At 43.5% G+C, this 26,020-nt stretch overlaps 1 protein-coding gene across 8 annotated transcripts in view; it reads left to right on the forward strand.

The window, feature by feature from the left end:
* ARHGAP26 (Rho GTPase activating protein 26) overlaps positions 1–23,839 on the forward strand; it is a 536,050-nt gene extending 512,211 nt beyond the window's left edge. For 3 of the 8 annotated variants that reach the window (XM_049873956.1, XM_049873963.1, XM_049873959.1), the window contains exons 21-23: positions 262–537; positions 6,691–6,782; positions 17,876–23,839. In XM_049873956.1, coding sequence (XP_049729913.1) covers positions 262–537; positions 6,691–6,782; positions 17,876–17,964 — 457 coding nt within the window. In that variant the 3' untranslated portion in view covers positions 17,965–23,839. Of the gene's footprint in view, positions 1–261; positions 538–2,203; positions 2,256–6,690; positions 6,830–17,875 lie in introns of those variants that run through there. The other 5 variants (XM_049873958.1, XM_049873957.1, XM_049873962.1 and 2 more) reach the window with 5 other exon arrangements.
* The last annotated feature ends 2,181 nt before the right edge of the window (positions 23,840–26,020 follow it).

A 26,020-nucleotide genomic window follows, 5' to 3' on the forward strand; every position in this document is an offset into this window, starting at 1 on the left:
GAGCTCGGATCACCTAGAAAGCTGTTGTTCTGCAGGGCAAAGAGACATGTTCATGCTCCAAGGAACTGGAGAACAGGCATTACTTGGAAGGCATGGAGGTTTAGTCTGGAGAAATATGACTTGGCACTGACCACAAGTCCCTGAGTCTCAGTGCTTGTCCAAGTGGCTCCAGCTTTCCATCATTGGCTTCCGTGAACCTCCTGTGCTACCATCATGGTCTCCCTCCGTGCTGATGAGTTTTTTGGTTGTTATGTCTTGCAGCCCCCCGAATCCAAGCCCAACATCACCCCTCTCGCCATCTTGGCCCATGTTCTCGGCGCCATCCAGCCCTATGCCCACCTCATCCACGTCCAGCGACTCATCCCCCATCAGGTCTGTTGCAGGGTTTGTTTGGTTTTCTGTTGCTGCTGTTGTTCTCTCATTTGCTTGGTCCTCTCTTCATGCAGTGTTCAGCCTCCTCGTCAGCTTTGTTCCCTGCCATCCAAACCTGAACTTGCTTTTTGACAGGCCAGAAGAAGAGGTTCATGAAGACTCCAGGTAAAATCATGGATGACAACGAGTTCATTCCCATTTATTGAAAGCCCATCAGGGACAACTGGGGGCTGGCCTCTGCTCGCCTGTGGGTCTACCCTTTCTAACAAAAGCCAGGAAGCGCTATTTGCATGGACCAGCATGGCAATTTTTATGCCCTTCTTCAATTTGCTCAAGTTCCTGGATTAATCCAAGGTGCCTGGAGTTTGGGGGAAAGAGCCCCTGCTCCTGAATAAGGTTCCTGCTTTGGTCACTCTTTAGTCATTTGGGTTCTCTCTGTGCTTTGGTATAAGATAAGAGGGAACTGTTGACACACATACTTGGCCTTTTCTTCTCTCATTTTTATCTGGCCACATTTATTTGTGGAGTTGGGCCATTGGCCATGAGCACTGACAACTAGTTGCTTAGACCAGACCCACTGGGAGAAAGACAAGACACAGAGTAAGGCATCAAGATATGAAATGGTTTCTTTTTAAGCTGTTCATGGTTTATGGTTCCTTGCCCTCTGTATACTCCCAGGAATCATTAGCACTCCCAACCTGCCCCTGTCTCTGTGTGTTAGAGCCCTCAGCTCTCATTGGGACAGGCAGCACCTCTTCCTGAGGGTGAGCAGCTTGACCTAGTTCCTCTCCCCAAGGACCATGCCATAGTTTTTTCTGCTTTTATGGCTTCCTGACCTGAAAGCCACAATTCTCTGCAATTGAGCTCTTGGGAGAAAAGAAACTGCTTAAATCTAGGAGAGGAATTAATAGAGTCTACAGAATCCCCTTGCTGTGTAGGGCCCAAGCATGTGTGTCTCTTGAACTTACTCTCTGCTTTTAGACAACCAAAATGTGGAGCCAGTTATAAGCATGATGTGCATCTTGGGCCCTGGAAGTATTTTGTCTTCCGTTTTTTTTTTTTTTTCACAGCTGATTTTTTTCCTAAGGGGTGGCTTGAGCAGAGAGGCTTAAATAATTTATAAAGCTGAGTCTCAATTTTAAAAAAAGAAAACCCCATGCTATTTATACATACCTGTTAACCCATTGCCATCGAGTCTATTCTGACTCATAGCGACCCTATAGGACAGAGTAGAACTGCCCCGTAGGGTTTCCAAGGAGTGGTTGGTTGATTGGGACTGCAACTTTTTGGTTAGCAGCCATAGCTCTTAACAACTGCACTACCAGGGCTCCATTTATATATACAAATGATATTTAGTAATATATGCATCTGTATATAATAACATAATAATTTGTACATAATGATGCATTTGTTATTTTATTCTTCTCAAGGTACTTTGATATCCATCATTTCATTCTACTCTCAGGTGGGAATGAGAGGAGAAATGGCTTGAAACCTGTTATAGAAAAAGGAAACCGAGGCACAGAGAGGCAACTGATGCACGGTCCCATGACTAAATGAGAGCAAATCTACAGTTCAGGACTTCTTTCCCTCACCCCACACTCTTTCCTCTGAACGTATAAGTAGCCACAACTTTAAGTTCCCATGCAACTCCCAGCTTGAGAGCCTGGCCTGGTCTTCTAGGTCTGATATAGCTTTCTACCTAGCTTTTTCTGGGAAGACAGGAGAGATAGCTTTTCAATATATTCTTTTTTTCCTTCACCCTGGGAATAAGATAAAAATTCTGATCGTATTTTCCTGACATTCAGATTATTTCCTTATTATTTCACAGACATATCCCAGGCACTTGGAGAGACATTAACTTTATGGGATACCAGAATATGGTATGGATTGTTCTGGTTAAATCTTTGATTACCCCATGAGGGCCTGAATCAGAGCAAATTGTAATGCCCAGAGTCTATCACCTCCCAGAATGCCTCACTCACTCATAAGAGAGACTTAGGTATTAGGAGAATATGTATTTTTCATTTTCATGTAAAGGGAGTAAAATCTTCAGGGCATTGGCCCTTTGAACAAAATGGGTTTGGAAACTCAGGGCAGTGGAATTATTCAACTAACAAACTGCAATATACTCTCTCCATTAAGAGTTTTCATTTTTTGTGTGTCTCTGAGCTTTGGGGCCTGGTTGCTTGTAAAGTGTCTCCACCTCTGTACTCCCATCTTCCAGAGTATGTCCAGATTGACAGAGGACAGTGGCTATAGAATCTGCCCACCTGGTGTGTTTGGGTTCATGGTTATTCAATATTGCCCCTCTGGCCACTGTTAGAATAGCACTGTTTGGATTTTGATATTTCAGAGCCCTTTAGGAAGCCACCATTTTGAAATAGCCAAGGCAGAGTGGAGTCTTGGTATCGGCTGCCACTGAGCTAAGTGTGGGTGCCAAGGAGAGCTCAAAGTGGGACACTGCTGGGGAGGTGGCCCATCTGAGGAACAGAGAGGACTAGAATCCCCTAACTGCTATTGTAGTATACAGCCAAGAGGTAAACCCAGAGGTGGGGCATACATATTCAGGTCCAATGAAGCCTTCCCCTAAAGTGACATGAAACTTCAGATTTTCTTCCTTAGGCAGAGCTTTTGAAAAATAGTTAATTAGACCTAAGTAATGGTCCTATCAAAAAAAAATAATTATTATTATTTTTAATGGTCCTATGAACTCTGGAAATGGCTTTTTCTCCCCTCTTGGAACCATTTTTAATGCTTGTTAGTTCAAGTTCAGGAACGAAGATACCTTTTACAGCTCAGCAGGAAAGGGAACTGTGGGAGCATTGACTTCATATTTCTCTTGCCCGTTACTTGCACCCCCAGAAAAGCTCCATGCCTCAGACCCCATTACTTGCATCTGCGCAGGGGCCACAGCAATTCGTGCCTAAATGGTCAAGCTGTTGCCACCTACCAATGTAGCCGGTCCTGCCCCTGCCATGCTGTACAATGGTGAAGTGGAGTGTCATTTTGCAAGGCTTGCAAGGTCATTTGAGGGAAACTCCTCTGAGTACTTTCCTGGCCTCATGCCATGCTCAGAGGCAAAAAGTAAAAATGAAACACCAGAAGGATCCAAACTCGTTCATGCCCTTGAAGGCCCAGCTGAGGTCTGAAGGGTGCTGTGGCAAGAGCAGCCAAAACCACCCCAAGCTCTCTGTGCCCCATGCTGAGCTGCAACGGGGAGAATAAGGGGACTCAGGGGCCAGAGAACCAAGGATGCTTGGTGGGGATTTTTTTTTTTTTTTTTTTAAATCACAGCCAAAACCTATCAAAAACCTCTCTGCTGACAGGATCTTTCTGTTTAGTAGGAACACTACCTAACGCAAACTGATCAAGGCTGTTGAGAAGGGGTTATGGCATCGGAACACATGACTTTCTGGGCCAACAAACTTTTAGAAAGATAAAACTTTCCCCTTGGTAGGGCTGCCAGATTTAGCAAATAAAGATACAGGATGCCCAGTTAAATTTGAATTGTACATAAAAAAAATTTTTTTTTTTTAGTGTAAGTATGTCCTGTGCAATGTTTGGACATACAAACATTGCATGGGGTGTAACTTACAGCTAAAAAATTATTCATTGTTAATCTGAAATTCAAAATTTAACCGGGTGTTCTGTGGTTTTATCTGGCAAGCTACTCCTAGGGAGCAGGAGTGGTCCTTTTTAAAAGCATCACTTTTGCATCATCCCTCTCATTTTTGGGTGGGGAGAGGTCTCAGGAGAAAAGACCCTCTCATAAGTGGTTAGTCACCTGTTGAGAGAAAAGCCAGATCCTCCCCTGATCTTTTTGTTTTTAATGCAGTGTTTTATTGTCACTTCATTATTTGATACCAAAAGCCTAATACTAGTGGAAAGTTACTCCTTTTAAAAGATAACCTTGGGCACCTGAAACCATTCCCTTTACTTTCTGCCTGCCAGATACCCCAACTGTTTTCACTGGCTTGCCCCTGATTTGTCCCGTTACCTTTATTTAATGAGGTTAATAAATAACCTCTACAAAAATCCAGCCCAAGGAACCTGGCCTCAGATGTTTCCATCACTTTTCAGTTCCCCTGCCCTGGTCTCTTTGCTCTTTTCCCACCTGTCTGCCCTGTCCTCAAGGAGCAGTAACCCATGAAACCTGGTCTCTAAGACCCTAGCTAGTATGGACTAGATTCTCCTTCAGCCTTCAATGTCATAACAGACCCAGCCACCTGTCAGTATGGTTTCTCTGCTGTTTTAGCACATTTCACAACCAGCTTACTCCTCACAGCTCCCCACCTCCTCAAAAAAAAAAAAACTGTTTTATGTTTTATTCCTCCCTGGAAAGTTGTACAGTGGACGTTTGGCCCTTGCTGGCCAGCACATGGATGTGGTCTCGTTAGATCACAGAATGCACCGCTTGCCATGAACTTTATTCTGACTTTAACGATCTTTAGATAAGAAGTGATCTTTTCCAGTTGGAGTTGATGAAGTTTCAAGGCTCTTTTTCCTGCCCATCGTTCCTAGCAGCCCCACTTCATTTTTTCCCACCAGGCCCTCACCTCTTGGCTACTAGAAAGCCAGGGAGAACAATAGTAAACTGCCCTGGCAACAAATTCTGGATAAGCCTTTCTCCTGATCATCCTACTCAGCAAACTTTTTAGATCCTTTTTCCTTCAATTTTCATGGAGCCAAGACTGGAAATTTTAGGTCCCTGGCCCTGGTATAGGTTCCTGTCTACCCATGAGGGCTCTTTTCTAAAGAGAAGCTCGACTTGGTGATGCCAAGAAATAGCAGTTCCATAGTGCCCCATGATGCCTGCCCCGACTGCTCTGTGTGGATTCACCTGAGACCAGACCAAGCCTCAGTTTCATCTCATTTTGGCCACTAGAAATTAATGCTCCACGGGAGGTTTTGCGTCCTTGGCTGTTTGAGTCTCTCCATTAGCCAAAAGAAGATAAAGTTAATAATATATATCCCTTGAATAACTTTCTAGCCCACAGAATTTACTGGTGTTTTTGTTTATTCTGCCCTTAAAGCCATACATGTACTTTCTCAGATGGCTTAGGGGAAGGGGAAGATCAATTTTGATAAATCAAGGGCCAGCTTTTGAGAGTTGAATTTCATTTTTCTTACAACTCTTGAGATGTAGATTGTTAGGAACTAGTTGGATACCAAAGCAAAAATTGGCAGAAGGTAACACAATTTACCAGCTCTTACAAATTACTCTCTAGAACCTGAATTAGCAAAGTGTAGACTGTTGATCAAATCCAGCCCAATGCCTATTTTTTATAAAGTTTCATTGGAACACAGCCACACTAATTTGTTTACATGTTGTCTATGGCTGTTTTTGTGCTACAGTGCAGAGTTGAGTAGTCATGACAGAGACCATATGGCTGTATAGTCTAAACTATTTACTACCTAGCCCTTTACAGAAAAGATTTGTTAACCCCTGCTCAGGAACAATGGTTCTCAACCCTGGTTGCACATTAGAATCACTTGGGGAGCTTTTTAAAAATACTGATGCATGCCTATATTTATATCTGGAAGTCAGGACAGAACCCAGATATCTGTATATATTTTTTTAAAGCTCCCCACAATGAGCAGGGTTGCTACCACTCACTGGGTATGAGAGGGAAAAAAAAAAATTCATGTTCTCCCCTCTTCCATCTTCCTCCCCCTCAGCACACAAACACCCAAGTGCCTGCACACACACATGTGCAAGGCGTACACACACACCCGTATTACCCACCCTGCGCTGGGGTCAGGGAGTTCCAGCTCTAAAATCCTGCTTCACCAATAAGATCCAGCCCAATTAGAAACCATTACTATCTGGGAGCACTAATGTCAGCCTGTGGCCTAGAGCTGAAGCCTGGCTTTGCTGGAGTTTCTCCTTTTTGATTCACCATGCATTGCCAACTTTCAGCAGACTCTTTCGGGAATGTTCTCTAGAGCAGTTTGGAAGTTCTTTCCTGCCCTGGCCTCTCTCCTTCCAAGGTATCCCACGTCCAAAAGTGGGGCTCAGCCTGCCCACCGCTTTACTGTTGTAGCTCCTAGGTAATGTTTTAACATGGCACAAGGTGACCCTGCAAGAAGCGTGTTCTCTCAGAGCTTACGGCCTTTCTCTGAGTATTTCTCATTTTTCTCCTGTGACCTTTGCAACTTTTCTACCTCATGTTTTGCCATCTGGCTACTTTGTCAGGCTCTTCCCATGAGCGAGAACTAGGTGGTTTGAAGGGAAAGGGAAGAAGAAAGATTAAACGTCTGAGGCTTTCAGAGGGTTTAGAAAAAAATGCTCAATAAACTCCTGTTTTCACACAGCACACCATTCCGGAAGGCAAAAGCCTTGTACGCCTGCAAAGCTGAGCATGACTCTGAGCTCTCGTTCACAGCAGGCACGGTCTTCGATAATGGTGAGTTTCTCATGCCCTCACAGAGATATGGGGGGAGGAGGGGTAAATAAATTAAATGGCCTTTCCAAAGCTCCTGGCTAGAGGAAAACTGAAGAGAACAGGTAAGACCCAAAAGGAGTATTGGTATGTTATCTGTTTATGTGGCTTTTCCCCCAAAGTAAGAGAGCAGTAGCAGGACTTGGGAGGCATTTCCAAGAATGGGTAGGTGAAACTCAGCCTCTTTGCTCTGAGAGAGGCAGACTCACTGAGTGGTTGTGAGCAATAAATGAGAGGGTGCTTGCAAGGGACTCGGCCCAGCACCTGGCAGTGGCTTTGGGAATCTGGGTCCTGGACAGAGGGTAGGAGACAAGGGAGTGGGAGCAAAGATGCTAAAGTGTCAGAAGCCCACGTTCTGGACTTGAGGCCACATGTTCTGGGTCTTTTTCCTCTTGGGCTCAGTGGCATGTACTGTCTGCACAGCACAGTGGGTAAATTTTCAAGATGGTAGGGCATTTAGTGAGCTCCAGGGTGAATCAGTGATAGAATTCTTGCCTCTCAAGTGGGAGACCCAGGTTTGATTTCTGGCCAGTGTGCCTCGTGCACAGTTACCACCCATTTGTCAGTGGAGGCTTGCATGCTGCCATTATGCTGAACAGGTTTTCAGCGGAGCTTTCAGACTAAGACAGATTAGGAAGAAAGGCCTGGCAGTCTACTTCCAAAAATCAGCCAGTGAAGACCCTATGGATCACAGTCCGCAGCAGATCATGGGGATAATGCAGGACTAGGTGGTGTTTTGTTCCAGTCACCACGCATGGGATCACCATGAGTCGGGGACTGACTGGACAGCAGCTGGCAGCAGTAACAACAACAGGGGCAGGAAGCCCCGCTTGTGTCCCTGCTATTACTCCCTTTGACTTTTGGGAATGTGAAGTAGACCAGTCAAACCACCCACTGGCCACCACCTGTCCTGCTTAGGTATCCTGGTGTGAAAATGACGCATGCCACTTGCCTCGTAGAACTGGAGACTAGTACTTTATGCATCATTTTCTTTTCTTTTTTTTCCCTAAAAACAAATATTTTTTATGTGAGAATTGATGCCATAACTTTTCATAACTTCCTAACTTTGCATTTACCTAAGAGAAAAATCACAATTTCTGTTATAGCCGAGTTTTCCACAGATGATGTTCTCCTTTGAGAGTCATCTCCCTGAATCCCTGGGCAGAAGCGTCTGTTTTGTTTTGCCATATTTTGTTTTGCTCAAAGGAGGAAGCAAAAGCAGCTGCCTAGTTTCAGGAACCAGACATTTTCTCTGGCTGCCTCCGCAGCCCCAGGTGGGGTAGAAACAGAGTTCCCCTGGCAGGGGTTGAGTGCGCTGCCTAAGCACTTTCCACCCCACCTGTGCAACTTCACTGTGGCCTAGACCACACCTCCTCCTGCCTACACCTTACGGTGACTGAGACCCGGAAATACAGGGCAGAAGGCCCCACACAGCACAGGAGACCCTGAGCTCTAAATCAGGCCACATCAGTGCAAATCCTGGCTTGACCACTTGCTCCTGTGTGATCTTGAGCAGTGACTTAACCTCTCTGTGCCTCAGCTCACTTCCTGTTATATCAAGATAATAATAGTACCTTGAAAAATCTAGTCAGTGTCTAATCCCTAAAATCTACAAGATACTGCAAAACCTCAACAACAGAAAGACAAATAACCTAATTAAAAAATGGGCAAAGGATGGAAACAACCAAGGTGCCCATCAGCAGAAGAATGGATAAACACATTATGGTATATTCACACAATGGAATACTATACAGCGATAAAGAACAGTGATGATTCTGTGAAACATCTCATAACGTGGAGGAGTCTGGAAAGCATTATGCTAAGTGAAATTAGTCAGTTGTAAAAGGACAAATATTGTATGAGACCATTATTATAAGAACTCAAGAAAAGGTTGAAACACAGAAGAAAACGTTCTCTGATGGTTACGAGAGTGGGGAGGGAGGGAAAGGGGTATTCACTAACTAGATAGTAGACAAGAATTATTTTAGGTGAAGGGAAGGACAACACACAGTACGGGGGAAATCAGCACAACTGGGCTAAACCAAAAGCTAAGAAGCTTCCTGAATACAGCCAAACTCTTTGAGGGATAGAGTAGCAGGGGCAGAGATCTGGGGACTGTGGTTTCAGGAGACATCTAGATCAGTTGGCATAACAAAATTTATTAAAATGCTCTACATCCCACTTTGGTGAGTGATGTCTAGGGTCTTAAAAGCTAGCAAGCAGCCATCTAAGATGCATCAATTGGTCTCAGCTCACCTGGAGCAAAGGAACATGAAGAACACCAAAGACACAAGGAAGATATGAGCCCAAGAGACAGAAAGGGCCACATAAGCCAGAGACTTCATCAGCCTGAGACCAGAAGAACTAGATGGTACCCAGCTACCACCAATGACTGCCCTGACAGGGAACACAACAAAGAATCCATGATGGAGCAGGAGAAGAGTAGAATGCAGACCTCAAATTCTGGTAAAAAGACCAGACTTAATGGTCTGACTGAGACTGGAAGGACCCCAGAGATCATGGCCCCCAGACTCTCCATTAGCCCAAAACTAAAACCATTCCTGAAGCCAACTCTCCAGACAAAGATTAGACTGGATTATGAGACATAAAATGATACTGGTGAGGAGTGTGCTTCTTAGCTCAGGTAGACACATGAGACTATGTGGACAGCTCCTGTTTGGAGGCAAGATGAGAAAGCAGAGGGGGACAGGAGCTGGTTGAATGGACACAGAAAATACAGGGGAGAGAGGAGTGTGCTGTCACATTGTAGGGAGAGCAACTAGGGTCACATAACAATGTGTGTGTAAGTTTTTGTATGAGAAACTGACTTGAATTGCAAACTTTTACTTAAAGCACACACAAAAAAAAATACCTACTTTATAGGTATTGTGAGAAAAAGTTGAAATGAAGCACATCACATGTTTAGAAAGACACTCAATACATGTTAAGCATTTGGAATGTTAGTTATTGTTACTGTTGTTATCCTCATCGTGAAGGCCATGTTACAAAAAGACCCCGATGCTCTCAAAGTTCACAGTGATTGTTTTTAATCTTCAGCTGTTACGACCCAGGCCTGGCTCTGCTGAGTAGCAGGCCTCTCCTAGGTGCTGCACATTGACTTCCTGGGTCCTGGTTACCTGCAGGGTCCTCACTTTCTAAGCCACAGGATATATGGTCTCCTGGGGTCTAGCCCTTGACTACATCCACATCAAAAGGGACTGCCACCTTCTCTGCCCAGCCCTGAAGTCAGCATGGCAGGATATTTATCAGGTATGAGTGGCCAGAATGAGCAGCAGGCGCAGAGCATCTGAGGGAATTCCCAGCTCATACTCTGCCCTGGGCCTTCTGGGCCAGCTGGGGTAGGGGACTGCAAGTGGCCTGCTGGCCCTGTGTCTACTTTTATGGTTCTCAAAAGCCAAAGCACTGTCCTTGAAACTTTGCTCCAGTAACTTTCATTTGTGCCCTTTAGGAATGAAAGCACGCAAACAGCCAGCCCAGGTACCTCTCCTGTTAGCACACAGGCAGGTGCATGGGTCAGCTGAAGGCTGTCCAAAGCCCTGTAATTGTCCTTGCATAGACCCAGGTGGCCATCACAGCCCAGCTGTAAACATGGCCCATCTTTTGTAGCAGACAAGCCAACCTGAGTGGACCCACATTGCAGGGCTTCTGTGTCCTGCTCTGCCAGCAGGGGGTGGGCTTCCACCTATGAATGAGCAAGATTTGAGAGATCCCCAGGTTTACAGGCAAATCCAGAATTGAAAGGTCTGTTCCTCCAAGTCCCAGTTCACTGCTAGCATAGGCAAAAAGTTCCACCACGTTCCCACCTGATACTTACTCTGATAACACAAAGGACCCCGACTCGGGGGCAGAGCTGGTTTAAATGATCAAAAGGTGTGTGTGTGCATGTGTGTCTTTCCTGTGACTCCTTTTCTTGAGTGCAGCCTTCTTCCATTTTTAAACAGCTTTATTGAGATACAATTCAGGTACCATTTAATTTGCTCATTTGAAGTATACAGTTCAGTGGTTTCTCATATATCCAGAGTTGTACAGCCATCACCATAATTAATTTTAGAACATTTTTATCAAGAGAAACCACATAGCTTTTAGCACTCACCCTGCATCTCCTGCCAAACCTTCTCCACCCAGCCCTAAAAAAACGAAACCTGTTGCCATCGAGTCAATTCAGACTCATAGCAACCATCCAGCCCTAAAAAAAAAAAAAAAGTAACCACTAATCCATCTTCTGTTTCCATAGATTTCCCTATTGTAGACAATTTTTATAAATGGAATCATACAAAGTCTGGTCTTTGTGACTGACTTCTTTCACTTAGCATAATGTTTTCAAGGCTCATCTATGTTGTAATATGTATCAGTACTTCATTCTTATTTTTTTTGCTGGATAATATTCCATTGTACAGCGTACTACACTTTGTTTATCCATTCCTTAGTTGATGGACATTCAGGTTTGTTCCAGTTTGGGGCTATTATGAATGATACTGCTGTCAACATTTCTGTACAAGTGTTTGTGTGGACGTATGTTTTTATTTCTCTTGAGCATGTACCTGATATGGGTCAACCTTTTGAGGAACCACTGAATCGTTTTCCAAAGCACCATTTTACATTGCTAACATCTTCTTTTTTTTTATTTTAGTAAATAAATATGTAACAAATTATTTGTCATTTCCACGACCTTCACATGTACAATTCAATGACATTAGTTATGTTTATCAGCCATTACCATCATACATTTCATAATTTTTCCATCTCCCTTTACAGAAGCTCAATGTCCACTAAGCAGTAAGTCCCATTTTCCTCTCCCTCCCATCCGCCCCGGTAACCACTAATAAAATTTGGTCTCTAGACGCTTGCCTATTATAGATATTTCATGTAAATGGAGTCATACAATATTTTTCCCTTTGGGACTGACTTATTCCAACTTTTTCCATTTTTAGGAGACCTGGTGTTGCAGCATTTAACCATTCAGCTGCTAACCAAAAGGTTAGCGGTTCGAATCCACAGGTGCGCCTTAGAAACCCTATGAGGCAGTTCTACTCTGTCATATAAGGTCACTATGAGTCGGATTGACTAGATGGCAATGGGTTTTAATGGTTTTCCCATTTCTAAGCCTCCTTTTTAAAGTAGTTTAAAAAGAAAAAAAAAAAGATACCTTGAAGATTTTTAACTCTCAATTCCTTTCCTTCCCAGCAGGGTGCTTTGCCTAGCAGTTTCTATGACTACCCTCACCCACAACTTGGCAGTCATCATAAATCCTACAATAAGTGAGAATAGGACAGAAACTTGGTTTAACAAGTCAGAGGCCTTACCTAAGCCTTCCTGTGGTCTTCTGGGAGTCAGTGGCAGGGTTCACTGACATTAGTTTGTTTTTAACCAGCAATGCCAGTGACCTTTCTCGTTCCCTGAAGAGCAAAAGGCCAAATTAAACCAAGAAAAAAGGAAAAAAAAAACCAAACCGCTCAGTTTGGGCTGAGCACCAGTTGAAGATGTATTGAAGGAAATGTTAATCCACTCTCCAGGTTGGTATGGCTGATAATATTTCATTACAGACTATTTTTAGAGGAAAATGCTACATAGACCCTATTTTCCCCCATCCCTTTAACTGTATAGGAGAAATGAAGCACTAGAGAGAGAAAAAATATATTAACATTTTAGGCAGGGAGATCTTTTTCCTTGTTCTATCTCTTTTGTTTTACTACTAGAGATATTAAAAAAAAATTTTTTTTTTTAGGTAAGAGTTATTTAAGCTGGGTACTTAGTAGTTGTTAGGTTAAATCAGCAGACCAGTCTAAATAAAGTTTCCTGATGACAGGTTTAGAGAGTGTGTGTTCTTTTTCAGGATCAAGAAGAATGAATAAGGATGAGGAAGAGGGAGAGGCACATCAAGGGGAAAGTCTATTGTTTCTTAATGATTAATCTCTAAGCCTTTGGATTCCAAGGGGCCTGTGCTGTGACTGGGCAGCTGCTCGGGCACTTCGTGGACTTTGTGCAGTGGGGAATGGATGTGCAATACTGGGAAAAAACTCCAGTGTCAGCCCTTGCCAGTCTACTAGGAAACTGTCTCCTTCACCTCAAGCACCTCAGACAGTAACTGGAAAGAGAAATAGCTTGCCTTCTCAGGAACATTAGTCATCTTGAAGCAATGCGATTAGTGATATCTGGAAAATTCATGTGGCAGTCCTAAAATTGGGTTCTTGGGATACTTTCATCAATATTTGAGATGAGCAGGACCCAATCACTCCCATGGTGCGGGGCCCAACCTGAGTGAAGGAGCCCTACACCAGGCTTCTTTTACTGATGGATTACATCCTCACCAGGGAGCTACCAAGCTGCCTGGCAGCGGGGTTATGGGAGAGTTACTAGGGCCTCAGTCTCTCAGCCTCTTCAGCTACTCCACTGCCCATCCCCCAAGTCCAGGCCACCTCTCACATGGACATTTCCATAAGCCTCCTAACTGGTCCACTCTTGCCTCCATAGCCCATTGTCTAGACAGCAGCCAGAGTGATCTTTGATAAATATAAATCATATCATGTTATCCTCCTGCTAAAAATACTCCAGCAGCCTCCCCTTGCTCACAGCATTGCTTATGAGACCCTCCATAGTTCAGCTCCTGCCCCTCTGGCCCCCTCTGCCCTCACTCAGTACTTTGCAACCACACAAGACTTCTTTATGTTCTCAAATTGGAGTCTTTTTTGTTTTTTTAACTACCACATGCAGGCCAAATCCAACCCACAGCCTGTTTTTGTAAATAAAGTTTTATTGGAATGCAGCCACCCACATCTTTTTGTTTATCTTTTCGTTTTGGTATTATCTATGGCACTACAACAGCAGAGTTCAGTACAGAGACATATTTGCTATTTTTTAAGAAAACCTTGCAGACCAGTCTTTTAAAATCACATCAGGTTTTTCCCCGTCTTAGTGCGTTTGCAAGGAGCCCTGGTGGTGCAACAGTGCTCAGCTGCTAACTGTAAGGTTGGCAGTTTGAACCCACCCAGCACCTCCGAGGGAGAAAGACCTGATGATCTGCTCTCATAAAGACTACAGCCTAGAAAACCCTATGGAGCAGTTTTGCTCTGTCACTTGAGGTCACTATGAGTTGAAATCAATTAGATGACACCCAACAACAACAGTGCCTTTGCACCTGCTTTACACACTGCCTGGCTGGCCCCTTTTCATGATTTAGGTTTATCTCAAATATCTTCTCCCCACTGACCCCCATCCCTACCCTGGTCAATTCCCTTATCCGCCCCCCCCCCCCCCGCTTTGCCAGCAAGTGGACTCTGACACGTAACGACCCTATAGGACAGAATAGAACTGCCCCCGTAGGGTTTCCAAGGAGTACCTGGTAGACTCAAACTGCCTTTCTTTTGGTTAGCAGCCTGAGCTCGTAACCACTGTGCCAAAAATTATATGTTTATTTATTGATAGGTTGTTCCTCCCTATGAGCAGAATATTGTCTGCTTGTTCTGTGCTATATACAAGGACCTCTGATCGTGTCTGGCACAGGCTAGGTGCTCAGTAAATGTTAGCTAGATGAATAAATATGTTTTAACTACCCCTTCCAGCCAGTGCTTCTTCCTTCTGGGGCAGCTGGCCATTACAGGTCTTAGTCACACACATTCCTTAACCACAGTGAGCAAAGGCGGAGCATTGGTTGAGTGTGCAGGGGTGTCTGGTGTGTATATGGATACAGCTGAGAGAGAGTGGCTGGCAGGAAGCACACCCATGTCAGCAGCAATTTATATTTATTATCTGCTTGTTGGGCTGGAGAGCAGCCCGGCAGCTCACAGTAACACCGTACGTTTTTATAGAGCACATTTGACACTAGTGCAATTCAGAAGGTTAGACATTGGTGCAGTTCAGCCCAGCAAGTACTTACAGAGCATCTTAGATGTTCGGAGCCCTGGGCTGGGCAAAAGCTGTAGTAGTTAAGACCACAGGCTCTGAAATCAGATGCCGTGGGTCAGATCTAACTCTTATCATCTATAGCTGTGTAACGTTGGGCATGCTGCTTAACCTCTCTGAGCCTCAGTTTCTCACCAATAAAATGAGGATAATAGCTCTACCAACCCCACAGTTGTTCTGAGGTTGAAGGGAGGTAACGCATGCAAAGCACTTAGCAAAAAGCCTGTGACTTAGAATGTGTTCAGCATGTATTCGATAATTATTATTCTCAGTGATCTCATGCTCTGGTTAAATAGAAACATAAAATGAGTGAAAAGGGGCTTGGCGTCTAGAGTCGTACAAGCTGGGTTCAAATTCTGGTTCTACCATTGTAACTCTCAACAAATTAATTTACCTTTCTGGGTCTTAATATTCTCATTTGTAAAATAGGGCTAATAACAGCACAAACTGGTGTTGCTGTGAATTGGAATCCACTCGATTTACTGGTACTGGTTAGGGTCAAATGAGTGAGTCCATTGAAAGCTCTGAGCACATGGCAGCTTCAGAGTTGGCATCCTCTACATGTTAGCTCCCGTCATTATAATTCATGAGGCAGTGGGAGCATCAAAAGTTGTTGAGCTGGGGAGAGCTATCATACAAACTAAAATACACAAAAAAACTAGTTAGGGAAGCAAAGCTTGACATATTTGGGCAACGTTAATAAATAGTGCCCATGGGCTGCCACAATAATGAACAAATCTGTCTTGGAAGAAGCACAACCAGAATGCTCCTTAGAAGCAAAGATGACAAGACTGCGTCTCACATACTTCGGACATGTTATCAGAAGGGACCAGGCCCTGGAGAAGGACATCATGCTTGGTAAAGTACAGGGTGAGCAAAAAAGAGGAAGCCCCTCAAAGAGATGGATTGACACAGTGGCTACCACAACGGGCTCAAACATAGCAAGGATTGTGAGGGTGGCACAGGATGGGACAGTGTTTCATTCTATTGTTCATGGGGTTGCTGTGAGCCTAAACTGACTCGACAGCACCTAAAAAACACAACAGTAGTGCCTGTGAATAATATGTGGAATGTGCTGTGAGCACATTCATAGCACATGGGGGTGGATTGGAGAGCCTTGGTAATTACAGAACAAAGTAGAACTGCCCCATAGAGTTTCCTAGGCTGTAAACTTTATGGAAGCAGACTGCCACATCTTTCTCACGCCGAGTAGCTGACAGGTTCAAATGCCAACATTTTGGTTAGCAGCCGAGCACTTAACCACTATACCACCAGGGCTCCTTCCACATGACTTTAAAGTTGTATTATTTCCTTCCATGGCACTTCTACCTCAGACTCTTCCCTAGATGGGTTGCCCGTAAATCCATTTCTGGTTCATTCCTGAAGTCTGGAGATATAAAGATTATGCAAGAATTTCGGAGGCAAACTTTCTTTTCTTAAAGCAGCATTCAAGGTCTAAGTAAGTTAGACATTGATCTTCTAAGGAGCCCTGGTGCCACAGTGGTTAAGAAGCTCAGCTGCCAGCCAAAAGGTCAGTAGTTTGAGTCCACCAGCAGCTCTGCAGGAGAAAGATGTGGCAGTCTTCTCCCATAAAGGTTAAAAACAAAAACAAAAGACCATTGCCATCGAGTCAATTCTAAGCCATAGCAATTCTGTTGGACAGAGTAGAACTGCCCCATAGGGTTTCCAAGGCCTGATGGTGACATGCTTAAGAGCTTGGCTGCTAACCAAAAAGGTCAGCAGTTTGAATCCACCAGCCGTTCCTTGAAAACCCTATGAGACAGTTCTACTCTGTCCTATAGGGTAGCTGTGACTCTGAAAGGAGCCCTGGTGGCGCAGTGGTTAAGCAGCTCGGTTGCTAACCGAAAGTTCAGTGGGTTTCCCATCGGCATCTGTGAAGGAGAAAGATGTGGCAGTCTACTTCTGTAAAGATTTACAGCCTTGGAAATCCTATGAGGCAGTTCTACTCTGTCCTGTAAGGTCACTATGAGTCGGAATCGACTCAACAGCAATGGGTTTGGTTTTTGGGTTTTTGGAAGCCTCAATACTTGTCCTTTTGCTGCCTGCCCATTTGCTTTCTTTGGTTTCTGTTCTTGCTTCTTTCCCTACAAACTGAAACTAGAATTATATAGTAGTGTTGGGGCGGAAATGCTTTTCTAAAACAAGCTCAGGAAGTCACTTAATTAGCCCTGGAAGGGAATAGGGGAAAATTCATTCTCTCCAAACAATGTCGGAAAATTGAAGTTTTCCTAATACATTAAGAATAAATGTCGTGGCTCCACCCCAGAGTGATTTGTATATTCCCAGTTCACAAGTATGAACAACTCCCAACTCTGAGTCCCACAGTTCCTTCTCCCTTCTTGCTCTTGACCACTTTGCAGACTCAGCTGGATTTTTTATAATCTTTACAATATCACAGTGGTTTCCATGGACATGGATTGTGATGTCACAGAACGGGTATATATTCTTTGGATACTGAAAAATCAAAGGGGCAAAAAACGTTGAAAGTTGCAATAGAGGGAGGAAGAAGACAGCACTCAGAGAACAGGAAAGAAGAAAACTACGAGTGTGGATGGAACAGAGAGAGGGCTAGTCAAAGGCTGTAAAATGTAGAAAACACAGGGAATTTACAAGGAAATTAGAAGCAGAGGGTAAGGATTTGAAGGAAGTAAAATGATCAGGAGCTAGAGAGTTTAAGAACTAGTTCTGAGCAGCCCTCCGTGGACGCTCCACTTGGTACGTAGACAGTGACTAGATGACCATTTGGATTATTTGCATGAATGGATATATACATGAAACACTACAACTGTTGGACATCTAAATCTACAAAGTAGAAATCTGTCCCTTCTTTATAGTTTAAACCAGAGACTTCAGAAAGTCTAGGAAACTCCTAACATGTTATGCAAAATTTTGAGGATCTGTGTCTGTTTCCTTTTTTCATATGGAGAAAGTTCAGAATCTCCCTTGTTAGAAAATTTGTCTCATAAAAGATTAAGAACCTCTGGTTTGAAGTCCTAGAATTATATAACTGAACGAGAGACTCTCCAACAAACACACACACACACCGCACATACCACATCCACCTCCTGCCCTATCTGTAATCATCTCTTCTCACTCTCTTTCCCTTTCCTGTGTAGTTCATCCATCTCAGGAGCCTGGCTGGTTGGAGGGGACTCTGAATGGAAAGATTGGCCTCATCCCCGAGAACTACGTGGAGTTCCTCTAACCATGGGCCCCAGCAGAACTGCTGAGCTTTACATGGTATCCATGACAACTGCTGATTCCAGTGTTGTAGAGCATTTCTCTTTGCCACTGAGAAATGCAGGGCGACAGACTGTGTTGATACCCATCAACATGAACATTTCTGTGAACTCCGCTGTAACCCACCCCCACAATCATCTCAGCTGACGCACGGCGATACTGCAAGAAGCAGAAGTAAATCAGCAGAGGAGGCCGTTTGACTTTGAGAACCCAGAGAAAGGCTTGCAAAGTCATTTTCTGATGAGCACCCTAAATAGGGAGCACTCGTTTTGTTTCAACAGTCACCCAAACCCCAACCTTCTGAAAGACGAAGTAAGATAAAAGCAGTCCCCAAGACCACATGGCATAGCTAAGTCCAACAAGGGTAGACAAAGAAATTGGCACAAAGAATAGGCTGGATCCATGCTTTTGTTTACAGTAGACACTCTCTCTACTCCACCTTTAAATACTTGAGACCCCACTGCTATAGGCAGATGGGTCTGTTTTGTTTGCATGCAGGATGGAAAGGGGTTACAGCACTGTTACATAAGATCCAATCTCTCACCATCTCTGAAGCAGCCGTTGGCCCATCATCTAGCCCTCTCATGCAAAGGAACACAAACATCCTAGGTCCCCCCTCCCAAGCAAATAGCTTCTGTGCCATCGAGGAGGGCTGCCATCACCTAGTAACCATGGCAACTCAACCTACTCTAAAACCAAACCGAAAAATAGCACATTTTCTGCATGGCATATGTTTTTTTCTCCCCATTTTTGGTAGTTTTTTAAATGGTTTTCCAAAAACCTGAAGCAGAAGATCAAAGAATGGGAGTGGCCTACTTGAGGCAGCCAGAATAGCAGCTGGGAACTGTCTGTCCCCTTTCTGATGAAGTTCAGCAGCATCAGGATGGATATACTGGGAGGACACTCTAGTAACTTCTTGAGATTAAATTACATACTGGCTTGATATTTGTGTTGCTCCATGTAACTGGCCTTTGCTTTCTAGAGGGCCAGATGCTGCTTCCCAGTTGGTGATGCCGCCCGCTGTTTGACTGCTTCCCTGTGGCCTCCCATTAACCCCTCCTTGGCCGGCCCTTACCTGCCTCTAGCCTATCACTCACCAGTTCCCTTGCAGTGCTCTAGGCTACTGTGCACTGGTGGTTTTCAGGGATGGTTCCAGGGATAACCTTGTGGACTGTAGTTTAAATGACATATTTGTTCACTGCCACTCAGAAAAAGGGAGTTGTTTCTCAGGCCTTACAGGCACAAGACTAATATCATAGGACATTGTGATTCAGGAAGACACCAAAAGATTGGGGGATGGAAGGTGGAATGGAGACCTTCTGAGAAATGAATTTCTTGGTCAAGAAGGGGCTGGGTATTGTGGGCATTTGTGGAAGACTGTCTTGGGTGGGAAAGTAAGGCCTGGACATTCCAGATTCACTCAGCCTCCAGAGAACAGAGTCACCAGTATCTTTTACATCTGAATATCTTTTTGCAAGAGTGACTCTAGACAGACCAACTAAAAGCCAATGGACTAAAAGCTTCCAGGAGCCCCTTGGGATGATGGCGTTGTTCCAGAGAGTGTTTCCTTCCTTCTGGAATTTCTATTTAGGGAACTTTAAAGAAGAAAAGAAAAACTTGAATTGTGTTGAATTACTGTATCTTTTACATTTTTTTTTTTGAAGAGATAAACTTGTAAATAGAGTGATTTAAAATACTATATGGAAAAGTTTTATATTTTATATTCTTTAAGCTAGTTGCTTCACACATTTAAGCTTTGATTGTTGAACAAGTGTGCATAAGCGGGAGAGAGGAGGCAAAGTTGAAGACAGTCAAGGCCCTCCCTGCTCTGGCCTTGAGGAGGGAAAAGATATTCCTGTGTGTTCTCTGTTGGCCCTTGTTGGTGGGCATGACAGATTGATATTGTCCAGTCTTCTTTATCCAGATTTTTTTCTGAGCATTTCTTGGGCTTTGGATTTGGAGTAAAATGGAAAGAACATCTTGAGGTAATGGATTTTTCAAAGAACTCCTTCTCAGTGGTAAGGTAAAGCTCAGGATTTAAATAGGTGGGACCAGGGGTTAGATTTTCTTAGTTTCTCTTCTCAGGTGTAATTCTTGGTACCCCAAGATATCAGGACACAGGGAAATGGGACCATTACTGTGCTCCTTACATCTTTTCTCCACACTGTTTAAAGGCTTTATAAATGAGGCCAAAATAGTTTCCAGATTTAGTGTGTGTCTTAAGTCCTGAGAAAAACTGACTTCTTAGGATCATTGGTTCTTCATGTGTTGCTTCTTGCCCTAAACATTTTTAGGCCCTTTCCTTTCATCTCCAGATTCCTTAATAACCCTGAGATAAGAGAAGGACTCCAAAGAGGGTTGAAGATTGTGACATTATAGCTTTATAGATGGTTTTGAAGTTAGTAAAAGTTCATCAGTGTCATTCATTATTCAGTTTATCAGCTCAGGATTATAGAGCTGTTATTCAGAAACTCACCCAGGAGCAAGGTAGACACTACATTGGATCAGGGAACAAGAATTAAGAAGGGAAAAGAACATGATAGTACTCAAGAAAGCTATCATTGAAAACCAAGAAGAAAGGGACTATATTAGACCTGTGCCCACGGACTTTGGACAGCTTGGAAATGGTGTCTGAAGGACAAGCCCACTCATATACTATTGTGTTTTCCAATAGAAAGAGCCCAAGGTAATGTTTTTAACACATTAAACATTTTAAATTGTCACCTGCCCACTGAATCGTTAACTACAGCTAATGTGGAGGACCAGAAGGGCAGGACCCTGGCCTTGGGATTTCCTCACCAAACATATCTGTAAATGCTTGGCCCTAGCTTGACCACTTGGAACCATGTCCCTCACTCCTCAGTTGGCCCTGGTTGGAAGCCAGAGGGAAAGGGAGCTACTGCCAGCAGGATTTTTTAGGTAGAGCTCTTCCCATGTCCCTGTGGCCATGCTGGGCTATGGCAGATGGCTGCTCCATTTCCCTTTCCCCAGTTCACTCTCCTCCCTCTCCCCCTCCCCATTAGCTGCAGAACTGGAGAAATCGTTCTGAAGATGAGCCAGCAAGCAGGAAGGAACTTGAAGACCAAAAATAGATTTTACCCTCTCTACCATCTTTGCCCCAACCCCTAACTCTCTCTGCCTGAATAGGGAACTTCAGGGCAGAGTAGGGGAGTGAACTAGGTGTCAGAGTGGCAGCCCATTTCCCAGGAGCCTCCAATTTCCTTTATAAGGCCCTGGGCATAGCCTGAATCTTTGTAGGATATTAAAATCAGCCTTTCACTTTTCCCTCAGGTACCCACAGAATTCCATAGCAAAGAATGCCATGCCATGAGAAGAGAACTAGTTTCAAATCCCTGCCCCCAGACAAGTGAATTCCTGACTTGCTCAAAACTGATATTCTTTCCTGCTTTTTAAATACACACACACACAGTCATTATACAGAGCGAGAGAGAGAGATGGACCTGTATAATGCAGCCTTCCTTGGTATCCTAGAATTGGAACCAGTTTTTAGCTAAATGTTTGAGTATTTCTGCAGCTAATACGTGTTTTCTTACGTCAGACCAAACTGTCTATTTCAACACAATTTCAGTTCACCTCTTGCTGAGTCCTTTTTGGACAAAGAAGAAGAGAGAAAATAAGCAAACAGGTCTTGGCTGACTGGCATTACCTAGAAAGAGCTGCCGTGCTAATGGCAAGGTCATTTCAGGTACCTGCCCAGGACTCCAGAGATGGGTGTGCCATACATGTTAGGTCAAAGGGGAGTCCTTCTACCAACTAAGTGTGTCCCCTGAAAACTGTGAGCCTGGTTACAATAAGAGCTCTGTCTTGACTACAGAGGCTTCTGAAAACATGCATGTTTGAGGGGGAGAGAGACAGAAGAAGCTGAAGACAAGCTGATCATCATCTGTTCATGACTGTCTGTTGGCACTTTTCATCCTCTGTCTTCTGCTCCAAAAGCAAGTTGGATCACCTAGTTTTATAGACAAAGGACTCACAGGTACAACAGTGGCCCCATGCCCCCACTTTTTGCTCTAGTATTGAATGTCTTATGAACAACCGTGTTACCCAAGGTGGTAGCCAGCACTGAAGAAACCAAACAGCCTTAGCTACCTGACTTTAAAAGGAATGTCCTAGGTGTTCTGTATAGCGAGTTATCTATCATCTCTGGCAAACATGACAATAATCAATTACTTTGATGACCCTGCCCTACATCCCTTTAAAGTCAGCTGGGTGTCTTCTCACACACCCCATGCTGGTGCTTAAAAAAAAATTATCTGGTTGTGATCAAATGTGTTTGGCAGCCACGTTGATCTTCTGGGTGCTGAACCACTTCTCTAATTATAGCATCAAAATAACAACAGCAGAGCAATGACCCTTGCACAATCCTACAGCAAGCCTGAGACAAGACTCCAACAAGTCATACTTAGCTTTTTTCCTTTTGCCACCTACAGTGCTTGTCTAACCAAAGAGCTTCCCAAAGCAGAAGGAGAGGCCCGGTAGAGAATTCAGAAGCCACTCAGAGGCAGCCCTGGGTGAAATGTGCTCTTCTCATGGAAACACCTGTATTCTTGGCGAGAACAAGCATTAGATATGAACCAATGTTAGGGCCAGAGAGAAAGAGAAAGGTGAATCATACTCAAGAACTTTGATGTTTTATTTTTTTAGAGAGTTCTTAATAGGGGTAAAAAAAAACAGAAAAAAGCCAGAACTAATCTTTTTCCAGAAATTTTGCAGGACATTACAAGATGAAAACATCTTTCAAGGCAGAAGGTTTTAGGGAGCGAAGGCTTGGCATGGTCCTCCGCCCATGTAAGGGAAGTGGTTACCATGATGTCAGCATTCTCTTTAGTAGAGTCAGTGAGAACCAGAGTGTTGACATCATCAATATGTCCGATTTCCCGGGAGCAGGCCTGCAGAGGCTAAGGCATTCCACCCGATGTGTCTGCAAAGTCTTCCAAACAGACACCCGCAAGCAGCTTTCTGGGGTATCCAGGTGCCAGGGTCAACCTTGTTCCTCCCTGTGAAAAGAGGTTCTTCTGTTGGTTCTACGGCACGTGTGTTATCAGTATGTGTTTTTGTATGTGTATGTACAGTACATGTTTACACATGTAAAGACATACACTGTTGTCTAGAAACCCACGTAAGGTGAACCTTTACAGCCTTTCTCATTTGGAAGTTGTGAATTTAGGGAAACTGGAGAGGCTGCTGATTGACTATCAAAATGATCAAAGAGGTAAAAGTGCCATTTTAAAACTGTGTTCATATTTATCAAATGGTTACTCTCTGCAGTTACATTCTATATTAACTTATTAAAAGTCATGTTGAAAAAGAAGATCAAACTCATAAATGCTTAGTAGCTATTGCTAGGCTGATATTCAAAAGCTCTCTAAAGAGATATTTTGTCCATATTTTGGAGAAGAAAATATTTGCATGTTTAATTCATATTTAGGCTACCTTCGAGTATATTGTAAAGTGCTGTGTGATATAATATCAATAAAGAACTTATAAAATGGCACCTTAACTTTTTTTTTAAGAAAACCATAAATGCACTGTTTTAAACTTCAGCTCTGTATTGAATATTGACTGGTGGGTAGAATCCAATTCTATAATTAAAAAGTAATCTGTGACTAGAATAGAAATTTTTCTCTGTCGTTAGTAAAAAGTTTTGCCACATTCAGGCTTTAAAAAAAAATGTGTTTTTGTGTCACTAAGCATATCTATAAAGAAAATACAGTTTCTGTTGAGTAGCCTCTAAAGCTTCTTACATTTGGTTGGTTTATGTGACAATATCTGTGAAATGAGTGGAAGTATAATTTTGAATTAAATGATATTTCCATTTGGTGGTATGTTTGTTTCTTGAGTTTCTGATAAACTATTGATGCATATTTTAATATTTCTCCCAATGACCATTATCAAAGGCCACTAGTCTGAGCTCCTGCAGTTGTTGGTGACAGCCATGGTGCTGAGTTTTGAGGAACTCTGTGGAGCACTGATTTCCATTAGGATGAAGTTGAGCTATCAGGCATATTAAATAACTAAGCAAGCACAGAAGAGTTATGTTTCTGACTTTGTCTCCTAGAATACATACTGTTTTATTCTTCCGAAATTTGATTTTCTAACAACCCCTTTTTCTGGAACTTCTGAAAGACAGTCTGGAATACTCAAAGCGCCAGAATACAGACAGACCCACCACACAAGCTGGTCATGTCTCACAGCTTTATAAATCACTTGTTGAGGACTGGTGGCATGTTTTCTCAACCAGTTATCATCACGTAGATTCTGACTTCATGGTGAGCCCGTGTGTGTCAGAGTGGGACTGCGGCTTTTCGGAAGTAGATCAGTGGGCCTTTCTCTCGAAGTACCTCTGGGTGGACTCAAACCTCCAACTTTTGGTTAGTTGCTTAAAGTGCTTTAACCATTAGCACGAGCCCAACCTGTATCGTTGAATCTTCTCATTCCTCATCTCCCTTCCAGGTACATTCTGAGTTGCAGCCTGGGACCAGGCTTCCATCAGCCCCCAGCCTCAGCAGTGAGAGCAGAGGATCTGCTGACCTGTTCAGAAGGAGATCAGGCAGGAGGGAGCCAGGGCTCTGGGGATTGAGGGGAAGGGTTATGGCTCTAGAAGCTTGCCCTTGGGGAAGGGAGGTGATGAGTGGAGGTATGAGGCTCCCTTGGTGCCCGGTTCTGAGGGGGTGGTGGTTTGAATGTGTGAGTCACACACGAGTAGCTGCCATGCTGTTCTTGTTTGTCACTTACCAAGGCATTGGTTTACCGCTGTGAACAGCACAAACTCTCAGCAGCTGCTGCTCTCACAGCACTGACACCTTCCTGCAGAAAACTCTCCCAGGAGCTAAAGTCTCAGACATGTTTGGGGTGGGGGTCCTACCTATCATGTAGTGAAACATAAGATGTATAATTCATATCTTTTCTATTTTCCTGGCCCCTCCAGCAGACTTTCCAATCATTTAAGCTTTTGTGGCTTTTTTTTTTTAATTGTGGTGAAAATATAACAAGACATATGCCCACTCAACAATTTCTACATGTATAATTCAGTGACATTGATTACATTCTTGAAATTGTGCGACCATTCTTCCTGTCCTTTTCCAAATCATTCCACCACCATTAATATAAACTCACTGTACCCTAAGCAAAAACTTCCCCTTTTCCCTTCTTTCCCACCCCTAGTATCCTCTGGTAATCCTTGGTTTCTGTATATTTCTACACACCTATTTCATGTAAGTGAGATCATACAGTATTGTCCTTTTGCGACTGATTTGTTTCACTCAGTATGATGTTTTCGAGGTTCATCCATGTTGTGGTGTGCATCAGGACTTCATTTCTCTTTATGGCTGGGTAGTATTCTATTGTGTATTTATACCACATTTTGCTTATTCATCTGTTGATGGACATTTTGGTTGTTCCCACCCTTTGGCTATTATAAAAAGTGCTGCAATAAACATTAGTGTCTAGGTTTGTGTTTGCATTGTGCCTTCACTTCTGGGTATATACCTAGAATTGGGATTGCTGGGTCGTATGGTAGTACTATGTTCAGCTTTTGAGGAACCACCAAACTGTTTTCCATAGTGACTGTACCATTTTACATTTCCATCGGAAGTAGAACATGAAAGGTTTTGGTTTTCATTTTGCTTTTAGCAGGAGGTCAGAGCAGAGCTTAAAGTGTGTCAGGTCTTGTGGTTTATTCTGTGTTTCCCACTTATTAGTCCTGGCTGTGGGATTGGTCATAGAGACCTTGGGTAGAAACAGACAGGTTGACACTGGAAGTTAGGTGGATGTAAGATGGTAGGTGTCATGAAAGATTGTCTCAGACCTCAATCATGTTTGTTCCCTTGAAAATTAAACCAGGCCTTCAGTTGCTCTTTTTGCAGTTCTTTCTCAACCCCCACTTGGATACCACACATCTCTCTTTTCCAAATGTGCCAATGTCATTGGTGTGCCCTGCTTTTAATAGCACTAAGCTAAGCTGCAGCTGATCAACTATGTTGGGTTAGTCAGTATTGGCT

The sequence above is a fragment of the Elephas maximus genome, chromosome 2, assembly GCF_024166365.1.
Source record: "Elephas maximus indicus isolate mEleMax1 chromosome 2, mEleMax1 primary haplotype, whole genome shotgun sequence".
Classification (NCBI taxonomy): Eukaryota; Metazoa; Chordata; class Mammalia; order Proboscidea; family Elephantidae; genus Elephas; species Elephas maximus.